The sequence below is a fragment of the Carassius gibelio genome, chromosome A13, assembly GCF_023724105.1.
Source record: "Carassius gibelio isolate Cgi1373 ecotype wild population from Czech Republic chromosome A13, carGib1.2-hapl.c, whole genome shotgun sequence".
In the NCBI taxonomy this organism is placed as follows: domain Eukaryota; kingdom Metazoa; phylum Chordata; class Actinopteri; order Cypriniformes; family Cyprinidae; genus Carassius; species Carassius gibelio.
This window is the reverse complement of record NC_068383.1, coordinates 22,838,125-22,860,004: the sequence shown is the minus strand read 5'-3', so window position 1 is coordinate 22,860,004 and position 21,880 is coordinate 22,838,125. Positions and strand designations below refer to the sequence as shown.

At 38.0% G+C, this 21,880-nt stretch overlaps 1 protein-coding gene across 2 annotated transcripts in view; it reads left to right on the top strand.

The window, feature by feature from the left end:
* The first annotated feature begins 3,213 nt into the window (after positions 1 to 3,213).
* The window catches only part of LOC128026673 (calcium uptake protein 1, mitochondrial), a 54,865-nt gene continuing 36,198 nt past the window's right edge, over positions 3,214 to 21,880 (top strand). Inside the window, exons 1-3 of one of the 2 annotated variants that reach the window (XM_052613926.1) lie at positions 3,214 to 3,381; positions 14,891 to 15,055; positions 16,588 to 16,774. In XM_052613926.1, the coding sequence (XP_052469886.1) occupies positions 14,892 to 15,055; positions 16,588 to 16,774 (351 nt within the window). In that variant the 5' untranslated portion in view covers positions 3,214 to 3,381; position 14,891. Of the gene's footprint in view, positions 3,485 to 14,890; positions 15,056 to 16,587; positions 16,775 to 21,880 lie in introns of both variants that reach the window. The other variant, XM_052613927.1, reaches the window with a different exon arrangement.

Genomic DNA, 21,880 nt, shown 5'->3' with positions numbered 1-21,880 from the left:
CTATTTTCAACTCTAATAGAGTTTAATATATATTGAAAAAATATAATGGCAAAGCTTAATTTTCAGAAGTCTTCAGTGTCACACGTTCGTATATATATATATATATATATATATATATATATATATATGCAATTAATTTTAAAGAAGATAAATTTAAAATGAATATATATGTTTAGATAATTCAGTAGAAGACTACCATAGATGACTTTAACAGCATAAATATTTTCTGCCAACCAGTTAAGATCAAAACCTGAGCTGCATTGAGCTGCATTGGATTTAGTCAAATGAACTACCAAGTCAGTATAGCTTAAGCTTAGTATTATGGTTAAGAGTTAAGTTTCACTGGGACTTAATTGTCACTATTTGACTAGCATTATTAGACTAATGGACCTGCAGTTGTTGCTAGTGTTTAACTTGTATATGTAACTGGGTCTTGCAGGCTAATAATTATTTAGTGTGTTATGGCAACAAGTGAACTCTTTATAATGTGCTGACAAAGCCAAGCTTCACACAGACTATATTATAAATCTAAATTTAACTTCAAAAGATCTGGTGTTCAAGAGCATGTGAAACAGAATAGTTCAAATAGATGGGTCCTCTATGCGGCCAAGCCTGCTCAGATCCTGTTTCACGGTTGGTTTATACAGGGAGGAAGTTTGCCAAAGACAGTCTATTTTGCAGAGGGAGTATGTGTGTGATAACACTATGGTGACGAATTATAGCAGGGGAAACACAGCAGAAAGGGAGGGAGACAGAGGGGTGGGCTGAAAAAGAAATGCAATTAGAAGAACTGAGCAATTTCAGACGTGTAGGAGAAAAACTATCAAAAATGTGGCCTATTTCTGGTCTTCGGTTATTGTGTTGTGTGCATTCACTTTTGATATTGAGTCATCTCCATCTGCAGTGAGGTTACCTGAAATCTTGAAGGGGAAATGCATTCATTTAGTAGCTGAATCAAATATCCATCACAACACCAAGTGAACACAGAAATGTTCAGGGATGGCATCATCTGGGGTCCTCTGAGGGGGTGACATCATCTCTTCTCAGGTGTTCTGGATCCAGACTGGAGCTTGTGTAAATCCTAATGGCAAAACATAGAAACAAATAGAGACATCATTAGCATAGCTGCTGTTCCAACCAAGTAAAATTAATTAGTTTAACCCAAGCTAAAGAATACTAATGCACATTTGATCAGATATAACTGCAGATTGTGAGATGCATCATTTGAATGTTTGACCAGAGAGCTGTGTTGTTAAACTAGATTTAAACAGAGAGAGTGTTCGTTAGTGTTCATCTGAACCCTGAACATTATCAGGAAGGCTATTCCAGAGTTTGGGAGCCGAATGTGAAAAAGCTCTACCTCCTTTAGTGGACTTTGCTATCCTAGGAACTACTGACTTTAGGGAGCGTGATGGATTGTAGCATGAATGCATGAACTAGCTTTTCTGCATCAGAAACAGATAACATGTTTCGGAGTTTGGCAATGTTTCTAAGATGGAAGAATGCAGCTTTTGTAACATTGGAAATATGATTTTCAAAAGACAAGTTGCTGTCTAATATAACACCCAGATTTTTGACTGTACAGGAAGAAACAGTACATCCATCTAGTTGCAAATTGTAATCTACGAGATTCTGTGTAGTGTTTTTTGGTCCACAGAGTAATATCTATCTTATCCGAATTTAACAGGACAAAATTATTTGTCATCCAATCTTTTACATTTTTAACACACTCTGTTAGCTTAGATCATTTAGAAGTATGAGTATGTCATGATCTATGGTCTCGAACACAGCACTAAGATCAAGTAAGACTAGAAATGAGATGCAGCCTTGATCTGACGCAAGGAGCAGGTCATTTGTAATTTTAACAAGTGCAGTTTCTGTGCTATGGTGGGGCCTAAAACCTGACTGAAATTCTTCATACAGATCATTTTTATGCAGGAAGGTGCTCAATTGAGCAGACACAACTTTTTCAAAAAAAAAAATTCATAAATAGAAGATTTGAAATAGGCCTATAATTTGCCAGTACACTAGGATCTAGTTTTGGTTTCTTAATAAGAGGCTTGATAACCGCCAGCTTGAATGGTTTTGGGAAGTGACCTAAAGATAACAACGAGTAACAACGAGTTAATAATATTGAGCAGCGGTTCTTCTGCTACAGGTAACAGCTCTTTCAATAATTTAGTGGGTACAGGATCTAATAAACATGTTGTTGGTTTAGATACAGTAATAAGTTTATTTAGCTCATCTTGTCCTATAGTTGCAAAGCACCGCAGTTTATCTCTGGGTGCGATGGATGAAACTGAAGTATTAAATACTGTATACGCTTCTCCATTGATTAACAAACTTGGGAGCGGTCAAGGTCAACTAGTCAAAGCTGTATAGTGACTTTTTTTTAGTTTGAGTGACGCGACATTCAGCCAAGTATGGTGACCCATACTCAGAATTTGTGCTCTGCATTTAACCCATCCGAAGTGTGTGCACACACACACACACACACACCTGCCTTGCTCAAGGACACCTAAGTCGTGGTATTGAAGGTGGAGAGAGAACTGTACATACACTCCCCCCACCTACAATTCCTGCCAGTCCGGGACTCGAACTCAAAACCTTTTCTTTTGGGAGTCCGACTCTCTAACCGTTAGACCACGACTTCCCTATAGCTCCACTGGCTTCACCAAGGTGGTCTACCAGCCTTACCCAGCTTGACTAAGGTTACTCTTGCTGGTTGCCAGTTAAAAGCCATTTAGCTACCATCCTAAACTGGTTTAACTGGATTTCTCCAGCAAGGTGATGCCCTATTAATGACAACACAACAATATAAAAAAATGACAAAAAGGTTACATAATACATTTCACAGCTATTTCTGAAATAAATCCCTGGATATTTAATGTCTGAGTATGATTTTGTGTAAGAGATTATGAAGGGTGAAAGGTTTATCAGAAGACTTAATTTAATGATGATTGTGATTTACTGTAATTTTTATAAAATTAATTATCAAGCTTATGTAAGTATTGTCTGCAAAATGATAATGACAGACAATACCACAGACTATATATATATATATATACACTTAAATCTAGGACGAAAGCAACACAAAAGCTTTTTCCACTTCGCCCATCAATATTTGTGTTTACAAACAGAAGCGAGGTCTCCCGGAGGAGATGAGAGGAGGAGGAGAAGGAGGAGGAGGAAGAGGAGGAGGAAGAAGAGGAGAAGGAGGCGGCTCTTCTGACGCGTGTCCGGCCTCCGGAGTCAGACCCGGAACTTCAGCAGAGAAAGTGAACGCGACTCCCGTTAAACGATAACCGGAGGGACATCTACAGCTTTTACTGGAGATATCGTCCGTGCAGGACTTTAACCGAGATCGCCTGAAGTGTCAGAGTGAGTAACGTTATATCATCAGACCCGATCACTTTAACTCCAGTGACAGAGACAGACAGCCACACCAGCTAGCGAGCAGAGCCAGCGTCACAGCTGTCTTCAGGTAACGTTGAGTTAAGTTAGCAGGGCTGTCTGTAATGTACGTGACTGCACGGTTGTGCGTGATGGTACTACAGCTGACATCTGCGTTATTAGAAATATCCATGCAGTCTTTACATGTCATACAATAATTTGACCATGTACCGTTACCGTGGAAAGGAAGCAGTTAACGCCAGAGCTGTGTAGCTCATGCTAATGCTTCAGCTCATAAACTCTATATTTAATAAACTCTGGATATTTAAAAGCTGTTTATATTGGTCTAGGACACAGTTTATGTTATTCTTGTGAAGTAGTGTCTTATTTGTTTGGCAGGTTTTGTTTTTCTACAGATTGGCGCTTTGTTGACAAACGTGTTTAGACCGTGTTGACATGTCTGTTATGAATAACGCTGGATGTCATCTCGTGGGGATACCATGTTATACATTACCTATTTGTGTCTACAATTGTATTTATTTTATAGGTACTCTTTAGTAACTTTTATTTAGGAAAACTCATTCCCATAAGTTAACGATTTAAGGGGCACAATATACGGTAAAACGACATTAGACACTTAAACCTCATAAAGTACAAAAAAAGGGTTAGGCTCTAAACGTCATAGCCCTCATTGACCATGGCAACATTTCATAATAATTTAGAATTTATAATAACTAGAATAAATAGTCATTAACAAGCATTATACAGATCAGTTGTTCAAAAACAATGAATTACACACTCACCAGACGCTTTATTAGCTATTCCTTGCTAGGACTGGCTTGGACTTCCTTTTGCTTTCAGAACTCAACAAAGTGCTGGGAACATTTTGTAGAGATTTTGGTCCATACTGAGTACTGACATGGTATCATCACACAGTTGATGCAGATTTGTCGGCTGCACATCCATGATGTGAATCTTCCGTTCCATCACATCCCAAAAGGTGCACTATTGGATTGGGATCTGGAACTCTGTCATGTTCACAAAACCAGATTCAGCGTTATCCTGCATGGAATTAGCCATCACAAGATGTGGGCACTGTGGTCATGCAGGGATGGACTTATACTCAGGTAGACTGTGAGGTTTAAATGATGCTCAGTTGGTATCTAAAATGTGGCAAGAAAATATCCCCCACACCATTACACCAGCATCAGCCTGAACCGTTGATACACGGCAGGATGGATCCGATGTTGTTTATGCCAAATTCTGACCCTACCATCCAAATGTTGCAGATGAAAAAAGACTCATCAGACCAAGCAAGCTTTCCAATCTTCTGTTGTCCAGTTTTGGGGGAAGCCTCGGTTTCCTGTTCTTAGTTGATTGGAATGGCAGTGCTCTTCTGCTGCTGTAGCCCATCTGCTTCAATGTTATTTGTGTGTTTGTTTGAGTTACTGTAGCCTTTCCATCAGCTCAAACCAGTCTGTCCATGCTCCTCTGATCTCTGGCATCAACAAGACATTTTTTACCCATAGAATTGTGTTTGCATCCTCAATCACATTTAAATTTTACATTAGGGCTGTGCAAAAAATCGAATGCTATTTTCATGCGCATCTTGTCAGTAAAGGCGCTCCTGTGATTAGAAGTACATCTCCAGCACGTGCGTTCAGATCAGGGTTGCCAGGTTTTCAAAACAAAACCTGCCCAATTTCTTCTCAAAACTAGCCCAATCACGTTTCGTTACGGGTGAAAAAAAAAAAAAAAAATTTTGGCTGGGTTCCCTTGTTAAAAATAGCATTTTAGGGGCTAAACATCACGTTATTGGTATTGGGGTCGCTTCGACCCGCAGACATGAAAAACAACCACGGACTTGGCAACACTGGTTGGCCTTTACTACACAGAGCCCTAGTTCACTGACAAACTACACAAAATTGGAGGCGATTCTTAGTCGATTTTGAAAGCGGTTTTGTGTAGCTTGTCGGTGGACTGTGGCTCTGTGTAGTAAATGCCGCTCCACCTGATCCAAGTGTTGCCAAGTGCGCAGTTGTTTTTCATGTCCACGGATCGAAGCGACCCCAATACCAATAACGTGATGTTTAGCCTCTAAAATGCGAATTTTACCAAGGCAACACTGCCAAAAAAACTTTTTTTATCGGGTAACCTCCTGGAAACGCTATTGGGCTAGTTTTGAACTAGTTTTGAGAAGCAAGTGGGCAGGATTTGTTTTGATAACCTAGTAACCTTGATCTGATCGCACATGCTGGAGATGTACTTCCAATCACAGGAGTGCCTTTACTGACCAGATGCGCATGAAAATCTCATTAGATTTTTTGCACAGCCCTGTTTTACATTTATTAATTTAGCAGATGCTTTTATCCAAAGCGTCTTGAGGAATACAACAAACGATTCATCAAAAAGAGGAAGATAAACACAAGAAAGTGCCCGTAAAACAAAGTTTTAGACATCATTCAGAAAAATACAAGCTTAGAACAGGGTGGATAAGTGGAAAGTTTTTTTTTTTTCTCTCTCTCTCAAATAAATGATCCGTCTGCTCCCTTTTATGTGTCTGATTGTCATTAGTAGAGATGTTCTGCGAGCTCCGATAACTGCAGTCCGTACTTGGAGCATATTTAGCCAGGTGTATCCAAAGCTTACTATTATTTCACCTTGTTTAATGATGATATGCAAATATAATTGCTACACATAGATCATTTTTAATTTGCACTGTAAGAAACAATGTTGGTCCTCAGTCAAGTTTGTCTGTAAAGATGGCCGTGATGCCTCGTGTTGGTGCAATGCCTGACAGAACCTTATCTGAGAGGCGTGTGGCTGTTCACTGGTGCATAGAGAGTCCAGATTGCCACTGGATGAGTGAAACCCAGACTGCTGCAGATCGTTTGCTGTTGACGATTGCAGAGAAGCAAGGTTAAAGAGCTCGATTTGATTAAAATGTTTTGGGAGTCTCAAAGTCTCGTGTCCATGGAGGAATTATGCTCAACCAATTGGGGATACAAGAACTGCGGTTTACTTCCTGTTTTTTCTGTGCAACACACATGCTTTATTGAATGTTTAGGCTGCTCTTTTAAACAATGACACCAACTAATTGGCCCTACTAATCATCCAAATTCCCATGGACCACACAAACACACACACAAAAGAAAAGTATATGTATATTTTGAGTGATGAATGGAATCTTAAACGTAGTTCATGCAGAGCACAGCGGGCAGTCAACATCAGCTGACGCTAACTCCTCCCACTAATATTAAATAAGAAATGTGAGTTCATCCATACTCAAATTTGCCATAGTCTGTCTCAAAGAAAAACGTTAAAGGGTTAGTTCACCCAAAAATGAAAGTTACTCACCCTCGAGGCATCCTTGTTGTATATGACTTTCTTCTTTCAGATGAATCCAGTCAGAGTTATATAAAAAATTGTCCTGGCTATACCAAGCTCTATCATTGTAGTCAGCAGGTGTTGCAGTGCTTTAGTCCAAAAGAAATGAAATAAAAAGCGCCCATCCATAAAAAAAAATATAAAAATATATGCTCCACAAGATTTCACAGCTGGATGTGTGCGCTCGGCCGATGCTGCTCTCAACGATGCCGATATTGTTAAAAATGCCAAACATTGGCAGATATATCGGGCTTGGTGATATATCGGTCGACCACTCCTGGTGAGTCTCGTGAAAACCAGTGTTTATTTAGATGAACAAAGGAAGCAAAGTTTCCCTACTTTAGTAAAGGAAAACCAGTCTCCTCTTGGCTTAAATAGAAATCCTCTGTCATTCTTATTTACAAATCCTTGTTTTGTACTTCTAGTTAGTGACTGTTGTTTTGTTTTTATTTCTCCTCTGCAGAATAGATTTCAGATCTATTTGATGGGTTGAATACCTTTACAGTTCTTTGTATTTGATATGATGCTAGTTTTAGATGCTTAGTATTTAAATCAACTTTTGCAGCTAAATAGTTACAGACACTAGTCCACATCATGATTTGATTTAAGTGTAATTACCTACTTTTGATTAATTTATTCAAAATTTGACAAATTCTGTGACATTCCGCGTTAAACTGTGAATTCCATTTTTTATGACTGGATTCCCCAATTCTGTCCACGTGTTCCGCATTACGGAAATCATAGGGCCCTACAACTATACCAGCACAATGTATTCTCTCACACTTGAACTGCTTCTATACTTGAACACTTAATGATTATCTAATCAAAATAAAAGTGCAGTTCTGAGTCTAGGAGAACTCACCAGTATCACACACACTCCGGACGCATTGCATTCAACTCAAGCAGCAGTCTAAAACAGTTTACTTCTACACCAAGTGGACACAAGTTTGCTTCAAGAATGAATAATGAGGCATAGATAAGTTTGAAGTTCAGTTTTTAAAAAAACAGAGCAAACTGAAAGATCTATATTATAACTCTATAAATTAAGCACAAAGACAAATGTTTCAATGAAAATGCTCAATATACAATTCATTTTGTACATTAACAACGATTCGGGATGAATATAATGTAATTTAATGGAAAACTATGTGAATGACGCTCTGAGGCATGGCAGGATTTTCTGTCAGCTGGATTTAAATCCGGGTCTGAAGTTTCTTGCTATGTTCAGCATGCAGCATCACATGTCTAAACAAATAGCACATGCTGTCAGTGATTTCAACCAATAGAGACGTGCAATCTGGGTTATATGAAGTGACGGGAACACTTTTTGTAAGCGAAGAAAACAAAAATAACAACTTTATTAAATAATTCCTTTGTCAAACCCAGATTGCACGTCTGATGGCTGATGGAGTATTATGAAAACATCTTTTAATACCTTTTCTGGACCTTGACACTTTTATTTACTTGGCAGTCTATGGGACAGTCTCAAAACTCCAGGTTTTCATCCAAAACATCTTAAATTGTGTTGCAAAGACGAACTGAGCTTTTACGGGTTTGGAACGACATGGAGGTAAGTGAATAATGACAATTTTCTTTTTGGGGTGGAGTAACCCTTTAGTAATTGATCTGATCTGATCATTGGCTATAGTTTGCTTGGAAATTGCTGTTGCTTAAAGGAACACTCCGACTTTTTGGGACTTTAGCTTATTCACAGTATCCCCCAGAGTTAGATAAGTCCATACATACCTTTTTCATTTCTGTGCATTCTGTAAGTGTTATTTGACGCACCCACCACTAGCCTAGCTTAGCACAAAGACTGGATGTAAATGGATAATGGTAGCATAGTAATCCCATAAGTTATAAAATAATGAAAAAAAAATTCCTATTTACATGTTGTGATCTGTATAGTCACAATGTGTACAAATAACAAGGCTATATGAGACAGAGACCATTTTTTAAATACTGGGAACTATATTTTCACTAGGCGTAGGAGCACAGCTAACGTTACTTGGGCGGAGTGGCTACTTTAAGCTTCTGTTGATTATTGGAAACATACTTGTTGCCAGTCGTTTGGTTATTGCCAATGGTGTTATGGGAAACATATCCTTGCTTAAGCAGAGTTTGAAGGAGTTTGGAATCATGTTCATGGATGAGGAAGTGCATTGTGTTCCATAGTTTATTCACTGCGAACAAGCAATGCTTGGCTTCAAGACTTGGATATTCAAAGACCGGGTACTCATATTGCCATGAATGGGAAACAATGTAGCCAAATATTTTCAGTGAAAAATAGCTGAAGTCTGTTCAATTTGCTAAATATCGCGAGGTGACAGCATATTCATCACGTCATTGCATGCATTGCATTCTGCCTAGTGTCAGCCCTTTATATTGTTTACTTCTCTGCTACTCTGTTTGCTCACACAGTGTATTTTTAATACTGCCAAATTGCAATAAAACTGTTCATATATATTCTGTTTGTTGTCAGACAGTTTGAAATAGTGACTAAAATGTGGCCATTAAGATTACATGTTAAACCAGTATCCTCTTCCTCTTAATCCTGATGTTTGACAAAATCATCATACATAAGACATTGCTGCAATTTTAGATATATATTCACATAAATGATCGCTCAAAATTGTCCAAGAAGTCACTAGATTGTGCTAGGTACTTGGAAAAGTTGCTAAAAAGCTTGCTAAATCTAGCAACAAAGTCCCAAAGTTGGAAACACTGACGGGAGAAAGTGCAGCACACCGAGTGGCTGATAGGTCCACCTTCGGAGTTAATGAGCCAGCCGCTGATGGATAAAGTTGCTTTGGCTGCCGTTGAAGGCTCCGGTTGCTGTGGAGGCAGTCGGTGCTCTGAGACATGCATTTAGGACTGCGCATGAGCATTGACAGGTGAGCCTGAGAAAAATGCAATTTTATGATTTGAGTCTTTAGAAACTTATGAAACAGTCATTTTGTCAGATTTCTTTGGTGAGTTTAATTGCGAGGTTTGGACCGAGGCTTGGTGAAAACCTTTGGGGAGTTTGGTGTTTCCCCTTTCATGGAGAGGGGAGCTGCATTACATGACCAAGAAGTGTCTCAAGTACAGATTTCACTGATGACTGCTTTTCTAATCTCGGTGAGTACAGCAGGATTTTCAAAGCGTTTGGCCATAAAAGATGGTTCATTACCAACTTTATTTAGAACAACGAGCATCTCCGAATCACAACGCGAAGTATGATTATGAAGTTATGTGTCTGTTTTCTCCCGAGCGTCTTATCAGTATGTGTGCTGTCTGTAGCCTTTGTTTGTGCTGATCGCCATGTACAAACACGTCATTAAAATGAAGTGTAACTCCGTGAATACTCAACGAAGAGACATGAGAGAGATATCTATAGAAATCTTGACATGTCTACTTTACAACTAAACAAGTGCTGCCGAAAACAGATATTCTGTGATAAAGTAATCCATATGAAAACAACGCAATGTCTGTTTTTCACGTCTCCCTTCATTATATCCAATGTGACCACGCCCCCGCGCTGAACATGCAATTCAGATTCAAACTGAAGCGCGCGGCTTGAATACACCCACACAGAAGAAAAAGCAGCAGGACTGTTCAAGTTTTTTTATTTTACTGTTTGCTTTGCGGTGAGAGGAATAAGACATAATTCACCCTAAACAGATGCTAACGCATAGTTTACCGTGGAGGTGTGTGCGGAACAACCAATCAAACCTGACTATGTTAGTTGACCAATCAGAACACTGTATGCTACCGAAAGGTGGGGTTTAAGGAAACTGAATCTTTTGAACCGCTTCGCGCAAACCGTTTGGGGATCTCTGAGAATTGAGGTAATTTTAAAATGATTTTGACAAAATGACAATGTTTTTTAACCTTGGATGGATTTAAACCTATTGTACAGGACTTATTAACAGTGATAGGAAGCTTAGAATTTTCATCTTACTGGCTCTTTAATGATAGTGTTATTATGCTATCATGCTAGCAAAACATCATCTTAAGTCTTTCAATGGCTAAATTAAGGAGGACAATGTTTGGTTAGCTTCAAGCAGCCAACTGTGTTACTTCATTTTGTTTCAAGCGTTATTTCTCCCTTTCATGGAGTTATTTAGTGCTATGTCCAATATAAATCAGTTTATTGGACATAGTTTTCAAGGTATATCCTCACAAGTTGCCCTACCAGAGAACAGCATTGCTGATTACAATTTAAATATGTTATCTCCACCAGCTGAGACGAGAGTATCTGCTAAATCTTGACCAGTCTGTGAGAGGAAGAGGTACACAGACCAATGTTCCACTGAAAGTTCAAAGACAGCTGATTGAGAAAATGCAGCAGTTTAACAATCTTGTGAGCATAGTGGCTTCTAATGGAGGGACACAGGCTGAATCAATTTGGCCATTTTCTGCGGATCAGGTATCGGTCAGATGAGACCGATCCAAATCCGATAGTGTGCGTATACTAATCGGTGTTATTTTTGAGCCCCACGAAAGGCACAAAAAACATTATAAAGCACCAAAACGTTTTTGTGCGCTATATTTCAAGTGTTCTAAATATCTGAGGTACAAAATAAAATTGAAGTCATTAAACTCAATTTCACCTAAACTCTTCTTTCCGCTGCAGCTGTCTGTCTTCCTCCATTCAGCAATCAAACTGCGTGCCGTGTTCGGTTACAGTCAAAATGATGAAACTCTCTTCAGGAGCGCATAGTAACTGAGGTTTAAAACTGTACTAATGCACACATTTAATAACTACATATCAATATCTCTTGCCTTTGTACTAGTGATGTCCGGTTCGCGAATGAAAGTTCGATCTTCTTAGTGTACCGGTTGAACCAATTCACCAAATCGGACTGAATTGTTTGAAACGTTCTCCAGTAAGCATTAATCCACAAATTACTTAAGTTGTTCTTTTAATACTTTTTTAATGAGGCTGACACTCTCTTTGAGTTAAAAATAATTTAATTCATTTACTCAAACCGTACACTGACTGAGCCACCATGTTGCTAATGTGAAGTTGCAAACAAAGTATTGTTTGAGAAGCCTTGAACCAGATGAGCTCACTCTGATAGAGCCCACTAGCGTGTTTACTGGGCTAATGCAGTATCTGTTCTGTTTGAATGAGTTCTGAGTTCTGCGCAGCTCTCAGTCGAAGTCCCACTGTCCCTCAGCCCCAGAGACATCACCAGTCTGCAATGTCACGCACAAGTGCTCACTCCAATTAGCATGTAGCCCTCCCACTCTCATTATGTTCTGCTGAGTCAGGACCTCAATCAAAATACAGTCAGTATTGGAGAACGGACAGGTGGCTCTTCCAGCCTCTACGGAGCTTTTTCCTTCCTACGAACGAGGCAGAGCTCACCGGGAGAGTTCACCAGTCTGCCTACAGTTTGATGTCAAAAGATACGAATGACATGATGAGTAGCTCTTTTCAAAGAAAAATCACCAGATGCTGGTTTGTTTATGTGGGGGAGTCTGACAAATTTGGCATAAAAGAAGATTGGAAATCACGGGTCTCAAGAGCTATCCGGTTTCTTTTAACAACATGAAGTTGTTTCCTGTTATCCTCTGAAACAAGAGCAGTTCTCCCAAAACTGAAAATGAGTCATTATTTACTTTGTGATTGTGACTTTTCTTGAAATGTAGTTTTGAAAGGTGGAATTTGGATGAAAATTTGCTCTTTTTTTCACCAGTGAATGGAGATGAATGCTGTTATTTAAGCTCCAAAATTGCATACAAAGCACCATAAAAGTATCTAAAATGTTCCATATATCTTGTTTACTGTTCTTTTAAGTCTTCTAAAGCCATGCATTAGCATTGTTGATGAATATACCCAACATTATAAACAGTTCTGAAGCCCTAAAACCAAATTTAGTATTTTAAAACCAAAGTTTCTAGTGAGTCTGAAGACCTTGATTAGCTGGTTCACATATGTTTAATTAGGCTCAACTGCAGGACGGTGGTCAAGTTCGGACACCAATGTTTTAGACCCATTGTAAGTTTGACATCAGTGACCTTTGGTCATAAGACACACAAGAACTTACGATGTCCTCATATTGTTTAGCCTGTTGTTGTAGACCTACCTCTGAAGAGTTCCAGAAGAGCTTGAATAACATTAGATTCGTAAGACCATCGCTAACCTAAAAGGCATGATGTCAAATTAAGCTAATGGTTTCAAGTGGGTGTTGTGATGTGATTCAATAAATGGGAAAATGGTCTGGTCAGTTGAGAGCAGCTCTCTACTGTTCCTCTGTGTCTGCTTAAATAAATGCATATACCTTGTTCTAAAACACTGATTTAACTTTGTTAAGAGGTTGTAAAGTACTTGAGTAATTGGTTCTGTTTTCTTCCTCCTACTGGGGTTTTATTTTGGGAATGTTTAAAGGCCTAAATACAAAGTTCTGTCATGAAACTCTAGATGGTGCAGGCCGATAGGTTCTAACTCAATCTGATATAATCTAATCAATATCCACATGGTGCAGCTGATTGTGTTTTTTGTTTTTGTTTAAGTCACCAGCCAATGAACTTGCTGCTTAAAATTCAAATTTGAATGTATTTGCTGTAGCTGTTTCAGTATGCTTAAAACCAATCCATCTTCCCTAGCTCCACCTGAATAGATCTGCTTTTGGGTAATTTCATATATGTTTTATACGGATGCTATTTCATATGTGTTAAATGTTTCGCAGCAGTATTTCCCACGTGCTCGCTGCAGCATGTCTGTGGATGTGTTGACAGTAGCAAGTCTCGAGACTCGTGTAGCAGATCTATTCTGCCAAGACCAAACACAATAACATTGCCATCTATATTATCATACTGAACTCTCAGAGAGTTGTCATGACAGAACTGCCAGCACTGTGAATATTAATTTGAGTTTGATATTTACAGTAATGCCTAATTTGCTATTTAGCTTTAAAGTTTCTATTATAAGTTTTAGCATAAAATAAACTAGTTGCTAATATTTAGATCTAAACATGGCTTCTTGATTGTATCTCTTTTTTTAAGCTAACAAAGTGTACTTAAATGTATTGTGGATACATTTTACATTCGCTACCTGACTTTTCAAAACATTTTCATAGCAATTCGTAACTGTTTTTGCAAACATTTTGTTTTTTTATCTTTTATTTCTAAAATTGGATGTTTTTATACCAATCAGATCGTACAAATTCACTAATTGTAAAATACTTGAAAAAAATCTCATTAAATTGGGTTGAAATTTTGGATGGAAACTTTGTCAACTTTTTACTGTACTCATACTTTAAAGTTTCTCTTGTATATCCCATGTATATGCAAATGTTTTTCACATTTACTCATCTAACTAAATTGCTCAATATAAAATTAAAGAACAGGGGAGTTATGGTTCATCTCCCTTAAAAAAATAAATAAATAAAAATAGTCTTGCGTTTACTGTTTGTTACAGCCATGAACTGTTTTTTGCTACTTGCTAGTCTGTGGCAGATGGTACCAGGACATTTGCATTCCAGATGGACAGCTTTTGAATCTGTTCCTTCAGACAGAATGAGTCATCAGTTGGGTTTTTTTGCCATTTCCCCAAGTGATAAAATTGTAGATTTTAAATACATCTCTTAAAAGTTTATTTTGTCACTTTTAGGAGTACGCTCACTTAACAGATGACCTCAAAACTGAAAGTTGTAAACCCAAAGCCACAAAGCCCCATTTCATTTCATAATTTTCTTAGGGCTATTGTTAAAAATGTGTGTTATTCGTGTTCTGGCTGGATAATTAGTTTTTTGGGAGTGCAGACTCAGGGCCGTGGGAGATGTGCTGGTGTAGGGATTCAGGCTAATCCATGCAGTGTTGGGGAAAGATCCAGAACCTACATTTACATCTTTAATTTCAGACAGAGTCAAATTACATCACACCATTTGAGACCGAGCCCAAATCTCTGGTGAAAGAGAGGCGGAATGGGCCTGTTTGACTTTGGATGGATGAATTCCATTTAATTTGATAGTTTATAATGTTAGTTCACTGCCCTGCTTAAATATTTGAAAAGGTGTCATTTGTGTCACTCCTGGAGATCTTTGCATACAGATGTAATTCTCATTCCGAATGAAAACTATTTGCATAGTAACCGCTCTCTCTTTCTGTCTTCTTCCAGTATGTACCGCTTGCGGGCTCTGACGGCTGCCACCGTCGGGATGGTGCAGTTGTCAAGACGGCATCATGGCGGTGCCTTCCGTTCCTATCAGCGGCGTCGAGTGATGCTGGCTGCCCTGGCGGGGGTGACGGGCATCTCAGCCAGCGCTGGACTACTGTGGACAAGGTACGGATCACTGTAGACACCGGTCACATACATAAAGTGTCTTTTACACAGCATTTTAACATAACATGTATAGTTACATCAGCTTTTATTGAGGCGCTTCAGCATTGATTTTTTCTTTTTTGTGATTGGAGTAAAAAAACATTTTGTAATAATCGGATTGCCTAATTCCTGTGCATGTAGTAGCACTAAATGGAATTAGAGAAATAATGAAATGGCAAAATAACAGGTTTATACACGGACACACACACACATACACATGCACTTTTATATATATATATATATATATATATATATATATATATATATATATATATATATATATATATATATATATATATATATATATATATATATATATATATATATATATATATATATATTTGGTTTTTTTTACAAAAAGTAATTGTTGCTTTATTGGTATAGGCCAGCATTTTTATATTGTTGCATATAAATAACACCATAAAATTTTTGTTTAGTAAGATTTTATTAAAGAAGAGCCAGAATGGCTTACATATCACTGTCTGCATATTAAACTGGGATAGAAAAAAGTATTGTAACATGAAAAAATGACATATTTCACCTTTAACGTAAGTGTCCTTAGAGCCCATATCTGCAGAGATTCATCTGCAGTCTTGGCGAAGGCCAGTGCAGTGTGTGTGTGTGTGTGTGTGTGTGTGTGTGTGTGTGTGTTTGTGTGTGTGTGTGTGTGTGTGTGTGTGTGTGTGTGTGTGTGTGTGTGTATATAGGAGCTGATATGTCAGCAATATAGAGAAATGCGTCTGGGACGTGATCTATAGAATGAAGGGGTTATGGGACGAGGTGCTATTTCGGTTCTCAGTCTGTGCAGTTATTTTCTCTGTTTCTGATTATATTGAATTATTGAACAAACCTAATTTTATTGATCCCATCAACAGAACGGCAGGCCTGTTTTCAAATGACTGCTTTTTGTCCTGAAGATATTGCCCTCCTCTATATTGACCTTCAGTATGTTGGTTTTTATGTGTAATGAAAATTTAATGATGAGTAAAATAAGAGTTCAGAGTAGTTTTTTTAAGCACATTGCTATGTGATTACTAACTGAACCAAGCCAACACAGCATATCTATATATGGTTTGTGTTGATTTTAATGTAATCTATAGGCTTTTCGTTACGTCGTCCCCCACCAGAAACTATAGGTCTGATTGAAGCAACATTACAAAAATTGTACACAGTTTGGTAGATATAATAGATAAGCATTTTAGAATGATTTCTGAAGGATCGTTTGACACTTATGATTGGATGCTGAAAATTCAGCTTTACATCACAGGAATAAATTACATTTTAAAATAGAAAACGGTTATTTTTTAAATTGTAATAATATTTTACGTTACGGTTTTCATCAAATAAAAGCATCCTTGTTGAGTATAAGAGTCTTCTTTCAAAAACATTACAAAATTGTAATTATTCCAAACATTTTACAGGCGGTGTACAGCAAATATACTGCTGTATATTTTTTAGTGTGACTGATCTGCATGCTCTCTTCTGATTGGCAGAGCATATGCAGAGGCGGGGTCTTCAGTCAAGCATGAGGAGCAGATGAAGGAGGAGGAGTCTTTGAAGGATATAGTGGAGGAGGTGGGGTCAAACGGCGCTCTCGAGACGAGTAGCGGGGAGGAGGAAGACGAGGCAGGCACAGAAGGGAAGAAAAAGAAACAGAGAGTCGGCTTCCGTGACCGCAAGGTGATCAATGCACATGCACTTCATCTCAATCGCATCATGATGAGGCCAGTGTCATCCAGCCATTATCTGATGAATTCATCTGGCTTCACCATGTGCAGACCTCTCACATCTAATCAACATGCAAATCCAAAGTCATGAAATCCACCTCCATATTTCTGAATTGGGTTTCATATGATATGACACCAGTGGGAACGTGGCAGAGCGACAACAGCAAAGTTAATAAATTGCAGCTGACATTAACTGTGGGGAAAATGTGATATTAAAGCAGCATCTGGGACAGGCAAGTGTGGGACTTGCTGATTAAAGGGAAAGAGTAGAAAGGATGAGAGAAATGAATGATGCTGTTGTTTTGCTCCATAGTTTTTTTTTCCTTTTAAATGGGACACATAAAAAAAAGCCCTTTTCATAATATACTTTGATGTTCTGAGTAATAATGCATTTCCCAACCAATATGAGTAGGAATGCAAATACATATTTTTCAGCCTTTTGACAGCGATCTATTTTGATATTTGTTTAATTGCTCTGAAATTACTTAAAATTTGGTTAAACCACTGTTTCAGCCAAAAATGAGTTATTCAATCCAAACAGTTATTGTATTTAAAAGTGCTTAATAAATAAATGAAAACGAAATTAAAAGGTTCACCCAAAAATGATGCAGAGAACCAATGATGTTTGTTTTGGTACCATAGCACAAACTATTGCAATGCTATTAATAATTTAATAAATAAATATGTTAAAACATTAGAATGCAGCCTTCAAATATTGTTCAGTTGTATTAAAAAGTTTAAATGAAAGTAATAAAATGGCAGAGAAACCCATTACAACATTTTTGCATTTTGCGGTGCAAGACATAATGCACAGATCTATTCTGACACATCAGATTGGTTTTGTATCAACCGTTGCTATTGTTATCACGATGTTAAACATCACAATTTCAGATTCAGTCCTGCATTTTAAAACGGTCATCACTCCTGAAACTGCAGTATGTAGCTAAAAAAAAATAAAACTTATTCCAATTATGAATGGGTTATACACAGAAAGTGAGCAAAGACCCTCCGTTATAATCAGTGAAGCAGATCATTTTAGTTCAGCCATGACACAAGCTGAAAATTCCCGTTATAATAAAAAAAATTTGACCGTACAGCACATTGAATCTCTTAGTTACACACTAGTGTGTTGATCAAATTTTAATTACGTTTAAAAATTCTAAATATCTGTTCATCATTTGGAGACTTGGATTAAACCACTCGATTCATATGGATTGTTTATTCTTCATAAACATTTTGGAACAAGAAAGGGCATTTGACTTTCAATAGAAAGACAGAAATCCCATTTCTTTACCGTATCTAAAAAAATATATTCACAGAACTGTTTGGTGCAAGACAAACTGACCTGAGTGTAGAACATATTTCCTTGAAACAGAAGCTCTACTGTAGAATGTGTCGACATGGTTACTTAGGAAGATGTCTTGTGGTTGTTTTTGTGTATGCATTCTTTAAAAAAGGACCACATTTATCAGGATGATTTATTTTTGCTGCTCTGTGTCCTAAAATAGCAAGATGCAGGAGCGGTTGTGGTTGCGGTGGCAGTTTTTCAGACCTTTTTGTTTGAACCTAATCATCACATTTCATTATAAGCTGAGAAAAATGGAGGAATGTAGTTATTCACTGAAATATGGATACAGTATTAAAATAAACAGCATACATCAAACCAGCAGCACATTAAGAGTGAAGCTGATTTGCTGTTGGATGGTGGGGCTCTGTCTTTGATGGATGAGGCCATTCATCATGTAGCGGGGTGCATTAGACGGCTGTCTCTGTTTACACTAGAACTGCCCACTAGGCCATGTCTTCGACCTCATTCATGAAACACAAACATAACAAATTTCCTCGGATTTGGGCTCACGGTTTGATACAAGTTCGGTAAAACAAGAAATTGATTTTTTTCATTTATTTTTAATAGACAGTAGTGCTACATAAGGCACGCACAAAACAAAAACAGCAGATTGAATGAATGAAAATGCTGATTCACTCTCTGACAGCAGGTGGCGCTAATGAAACAGCAGCGATACAGCATTTCCTTGGTTACTTCTGTAAACAAATCAGCTGCACTAAACCAGTAGCCCCTTACTGAACACAAGATCCGGGGGGTGTGGTTGGATACACATCTAGGGGGTGGAGATTGGTAGGTTTAGGGTTGGACATGGGTGGGTTAAGGAATCAGGGAGTGGAGACGGGTAGGTTTAGGTATATGTAAGGTGGGAGGAGTTGGGTCTGGATCCAACCACGCCCCCTGGATCTTGTGTTCTGCAGTGAGGAACTCTTATAAACACTAATTTAATATGCATTATACAGAGGTAAGTGGAGAAAAAAAGCGATCAGTACTTTTCTGAAGATTGTAAGTTACCCTCAGAGATAAATTCTTTCTTCCAATATTTTGCGCATCGCAAACAGTGAACTTGTTCTGCTTGGCACAGCATTGTCTCCTCTTTGCGACTGTTTTATGCATCTCTGGCCTCTTAGCGTCCTGTTTGCAGACTTTGTAATATTTCCACAGAAATAAAATTTTGGGAAATGATTGCAATGCAGTTTGTGTGCAATTCTGGAAAAGAAATCGGCCAAAATAAAACAAAAAATAAAAATTATTAGTTTTTTTTTCGTTTTATTTTGGCCGATTTCTTTTCCAGAATTGCACACAAACTTCAATTGTATAATGTTATGTTAACATTAAGATGGCTATAGTGTTTTTATCTGAATATTCAGAGATAACAATCAGTAAACCAATCATTTCCCTGTGATTTCCCTGAAAAGTGTGAACATTGTGTCACTGTGGTACTAATAAAACATTACTCTGATTTTTTGTTTTGTTTTTGAGCATCTGGCCTGGCCGACACGGCCACAGTTGCTCCAGTGGCTACAGGTTCAGGGGCATCTGTTAGATGTGAAATTGGTCTGGAAACCCATTTGAAAACTATTGTTGATGTTCCATTTGGTGCATAAATGACACACATGAGCTTTACTGAATATGTAGAGTACCAAAGGATCACATTTACATTTTAAATTGATAGAATACGCTGTAAAAACTACAGTTAATTTACATAACCATTTATTACGACTAGTAATTGCAGTGGCGACTAGCAGCTGCTGCTCCATTTAGTCAACTAGTTGACTGGTCTCGCACTTTCCTAAACTTCAGCCACTTGTGTCACCAGGTACTACACAGTCAGAAACAGCATTAAGTTAACCAATTTAGCAGACAAACTTAACAGCATTTTACTCTTATATTATTAGTTCTACTGTTTAATAGTAGTGGTATCTGTCTGCTGCCTCCATAATCATAAAACCTTGTTTTAGCCAAGGCAGCAACCCATGTATCCTTTGTGAATAATAATGTTTTCATGACACAATGTGTTGAAACCTTTGTGGAGAATTTGCCGTAACTTTCAAAATTACATTTGCTTAACAAGGTATTTCATAAGTTTTGAAACAGACAACATTTATAGTACAGTGAACTCTCAAAAGATCAAGGAAAGCGAGTGTGATGTTTGGCATTAGGGTATTATGGTGCTTGTGCATTTTCTCTCTACTCCTCATTGGTGTGCCAATGTCATCTGGCATCACGGCCAGCCCACTGTGGGTGCCAGTTAGATGCCAACCTGTCTGATTCTGATACACTGTGTTTCCATCCGAGACAGAGCAAGAGCCGTGACACATGACCACACACACACACACACACACACAGCCTCTTACTGTACGAATGATTCATTCAGATGGCAGTTAGTGATGTAAAGAGCTCCCGCTGTGAATGTTGCGTACATTTGCTCTCATTAAACAGACAGACAGCATGCATCAAATTCTTCTATTATTATTTTAAAGACATTTGAGCTGCCGTCAGTTTTTTCAACTTTTACTGTGACAGAACACGTGCTCATGTGCCGGAAGAGTGTTTATTGTTTGATGTTAAATTTAGCTCTCTGTAAATGTGAACTCATGTAATCGCAACCTTTAATATTTAAAAATCATGCATTTCATACACCATCACTTTAAAGGAACACTTCACAGTCTAATTTTCCAACACCCCTAGAGTTAAACAGTTGACGTTTTACTGTTTTCAAATCCATTCAGCGATCTACGGGTCTGGCGGAAGCACTTTTAGCTTAGCTTAGCATAGATCATTGAATCGGATTAGAACGTTAGCATCTCACTCTAAAACTATCGAAAATACTATTTTTGAGAATTTTAGAGTGAGATGCTAATGTTCTGATCCGATTCAATGATCTATTTCCAGGCGCTGCCTAATATCACTGCGCCTGGTGCACCCATGGTATGGCATAATGGCAACAAAGTTCATTGATTATTAGGCCAGAATGAGAGTATAATTCCTAGCCACATCAGCCTAGAAAATGACAACTTTTAATTTTCTGTCGGTCTTAGTACATGATGTAACTACAGAAGAGTCAAGTTTTAAATAGGAAAAATATAGAAACTCTTTGACCATTTTTGAGCGAGTTGCTAACAGTCTAATCAGATTTAATGATCTATGTTAAACTAAGCTAAAAGTGCTACCGCCAGACCCCGGAGGTCATCTGAATGGATTCGAAACCAGTTAAACTCAACTCCTGCATTTCCTGAAGGAAGTATCAATACTTGCAAGGCAGCAACAAGAAAGTAGAGTTTAGATTTTAGGCTTTGGTTCTGTGTAAATGAAATCACTGTGCAGTTGTCATGACAATCTGTGTGTGTCTTGTTTTCTGTCAGGTTTATGTGAGCAATTAGCATCTTAAAAACACAATACTTATGGTGCAAAATCCTGAAATAATGGAGATGCCCAATGCAGTAGCCAAGTATGTTCATCTGACACAAGTATAAATAAAAAAAGTTAGCAGTGGTGTGCAGTGACCTCAGGAAATTCAGGGTTTGATTGACAAGTACAGTTTCTCAGTACAAGCCTCACTTACTGCAGGCATTCAGGCAATATCCTAAACTCCGAATTGTCATCACCTCATCTTGCAACTAAAGTCACTTCTGTTGACTAATAGCTGTACGCAAACTGACACTCAATTAGCTTAGAAACATGTGTTAATTAGCCTACAGTAGCCTGAATAAT